The sequence below is a fragment of the Fukomys damarensis genome, unplaced genomic scaffold, assembly GCF_012274545.1.
Source record: "Fukomys damarensis isolate Sample0158 unplaced genomic scaffold, DMR_v1.0_HiC HiC_scaffold_16, whole genome shotgun sequence".
NCBI classification, from domain to species: domain Eukaryota; kingdom Metazoa; phylum Chordata; class Mammalia; order Rodentia; family Bathyergidae; genus Fukomys; species Fukomys damarensis.
In genome coordinates this window covers 84,696,814-84,699,547 of record NW_022900928.1, presented here as the reverse complement: position 1 = coordinate 84,699,547, position 2,734 = coordinate 84,696,814, and the positions used below count along the sequence as shown (strand labels likewise).

The 2,734-nt window shown below is 36.9% G+C and overlaps 1 protein-coding gene across 2 annotated transcripts in view; it reads right to left on the bottom strand.

Annotated features, from left to right (window-relative positions):
- Lmbr1 (limb development membrane protein 1) overlaps positions 1–2,734 on the bottom strand; it is a 116,236-nt gene that overhangs the window by 58,057 nt on the left and 55,445 nt on the right. For both annotated transcript variants that reach the window (XM_033764443.1, XM_033764441.1), the window contains one exon: positions 285–411. In XM_033764443.1, the coding sequence (XP_033620334.1) occupies positions 285–411 (127 nt within the window). The remainder of the gene's footprint in view (positions 1–284; positions 412–2,734) is intronic.

Genomic DNA, 2,734 nt, shown 5'->3' with positions numbered 1-2,734 from the left:
ATGATATATATATATATATCATATATATATATATGATATGATATGCTTAGTTGTTCTGCATATATGAAACAAATAAACATCAATTTTATTTTCTGAATATATTTAAAGACTTCTCAATTCTATAAATTAACATAAACATCAATTTTATTTTCTGAATATATTTAAAGACTTCTCAATTCTATAAATTAACATTGAGAGTTAAGTATACCAAGATTCAAATATCCTAAGTCATTATACTCCATCCTATCCAGGACAGACACTGGTTACAGCAAAAACATCTGTACCATATAAAGACTCCATGCTAGCTGCGTCATTGTCAATCAGTGCCGAAGCCACCCAAACTATCCCGAGAATCAGTAACGCAAGAAGCAGCAGCATGACCAGCGTCTCCAAAACACGGGCTCGGATTCCCTGAAAAATGTAATGGAAATACAATTTTAAGACTTCCTCACGGACAAGGGGAAAAAAATGAGAACCAAGACCTGTCATATAAAGGCACAAGATCCCAATAATGAACGTAATTGTACTGTATGCCTTAAATGTACCAATAAACTCAATTAATTTAAAAAAAAGATTTTCTTTCATAAACAATTAAGACTTCTGTCTGTATGAAAGCACAAAATAATTATTTGGAAGGGAAGAAAATTTATATTTATTAAATTTATATTATAAATATCACATCTAAATTTATATTTTTTAGAAAAAAACTAAATAGTTTATATGTTTAGGCTTCAAAAAAATGCTTTAAGCTTGAAACAAAATACAAAAAACTTCTTCACAAAAATATTTTACAGAACCACTTTAACAACTGATTACTTTCCTAACACCTTCCACAAAGAAAGCTGATTTATGAATTTCTCTCTGTGATTCTAACTGAGGACTCTCCGTGGGGCAGAAGTACAAAGTGCCCTTTCTCCGCAAGGTGTACTCCATGCAACTCCTCCCAGACTCTGGAGCCCTCTAGCGTGCAGATGAAGAATTATCCCCTGTAATCCAACATAAATGCCACGGGCAGCTATCAATTACATATCATTTCTTTGTTCCTCTTATTAGTGTATATTTGCAATACAGAAGAGTGGTGGTTGTGGTAGGGAGTTGGTAATGCGTATAATATATCCTGATCACTCTCAATCCCTTTCCCCAGTCCCCTTCAAAGCCCCTCTCCAAGTCTCCCTTCATACCATCTCTCCTTTATTTTATACTATTAATATTTTAGGCTTCTCCTTTTTTCATCTGATATATAATTTTCATTAATTCATGAGGCTGGAAAATATAATAAAGAATCACTATACATATTTTAAGTATAAAATAAATTCTGACCTCAGGGCCAAACTAGAAGCCACACTTCTATACTTGAAAAAATTTTCCCAACATGGCAAAAAGAGAAACTGCATTCTAGTCCCAAAAGTCACCATGTGACTGTTTCTATACCTAAATGTAAAGATGTATACTGATATTTTGTACTTGCAACACCTAACACAACAAAAAAGTATAACTGTATTTCTCATACATCATGTAACTTTTCATTCCACATTACGATAGTTTAAAGATGGAAGTTAATAAAGCCCAACACATGTACTCACTTCAGTTTTGGTGTATTCTTTTCCAACATCTGAATTTCAGGGATAGAGCCTACTTAATTGTAGCATCCCAGTTCAGCAAATCTAATACAGAACAGAAATGTCTACAGAGAAGTGTTCCCAGTCCCTACAACGGCCTCAGAGGGGCAGAGGCATTTTCTTACCAGTGTCACAGTCTTTCCACAGGACTGCCCTTGGCAGGCTTCAAATACTCCTAGAGATGTGAGTACTAGCTCACCTAGGTGTGCACTTCCCAGGAGACCAGTAAGCCAGAAGGAAACAGGTTTGCATCTTAACACAGCTCTACTGGAAGGCAGCCATTATTTGAAGAGAAGAAAGAGAAGTAGTCATAGAACACGCTATGACCAAACATGCTGCCAGGCACACTACTACTTTAATGTGGAATCCTCTACCCTCCACTGCATAGCTTCCAAACTATTCAGGATACCAAAACACCTCTTTTCAATGGTGATTTATCTCTCTCCTCCTTCCTTTCTCTTTTTCTAAGCAATAGTCTTTTTATTACAGAGGGGAAGCACCTATAAATAAGGCAGATAAGAGGAGGGGTGCTCTGGCAGGATGTGCTACACTTCCAGCTGTCTTCCCCAGTCCCCAGAAGGCCCTCAGGAATATGCACTGGGCTCCCCAAACATACAACATGCACGCTTTGCCCGTCAGGCTATCTGAACTACACAGTGCAATGGTGCTGGGTTATAATACAGAACTATACAGGAGGCTTTTGGGAACCATCTGAAATTTGATGTCCAAATAATAGTTTTAAAAATTATAACAGGCTAGTGAAGAAAATTCTTTTTCTTTCCCTCTCTCTTGTCTCTTTTTTCCTCTTTCCACCCTAAAATTTCTTTCTTTTTTCTGTCCTGTCTCTCCAACTCAGTCTCTTGCTCCACCATAGTGTCCCTCATCTCCCTTTTTATTCCAGTTCCTGAAGAACTCAGACTTCTTTTTTTATTTTTTGTTTTTAGGACGGGTTTCTCTTTATGTTCTTTTCTCCAGTCATTTTACCTCACTCATGGCTCTGTACCTTCAAGGGAAGGCAAGCGCCTGTTACTGTTAAGGGGATATATTCCTGTCCTTATTCCTGCACTCTCTCTATCCCCCCTGAACTTAATAGCTTTGTAAAGATAGTAAGGTAA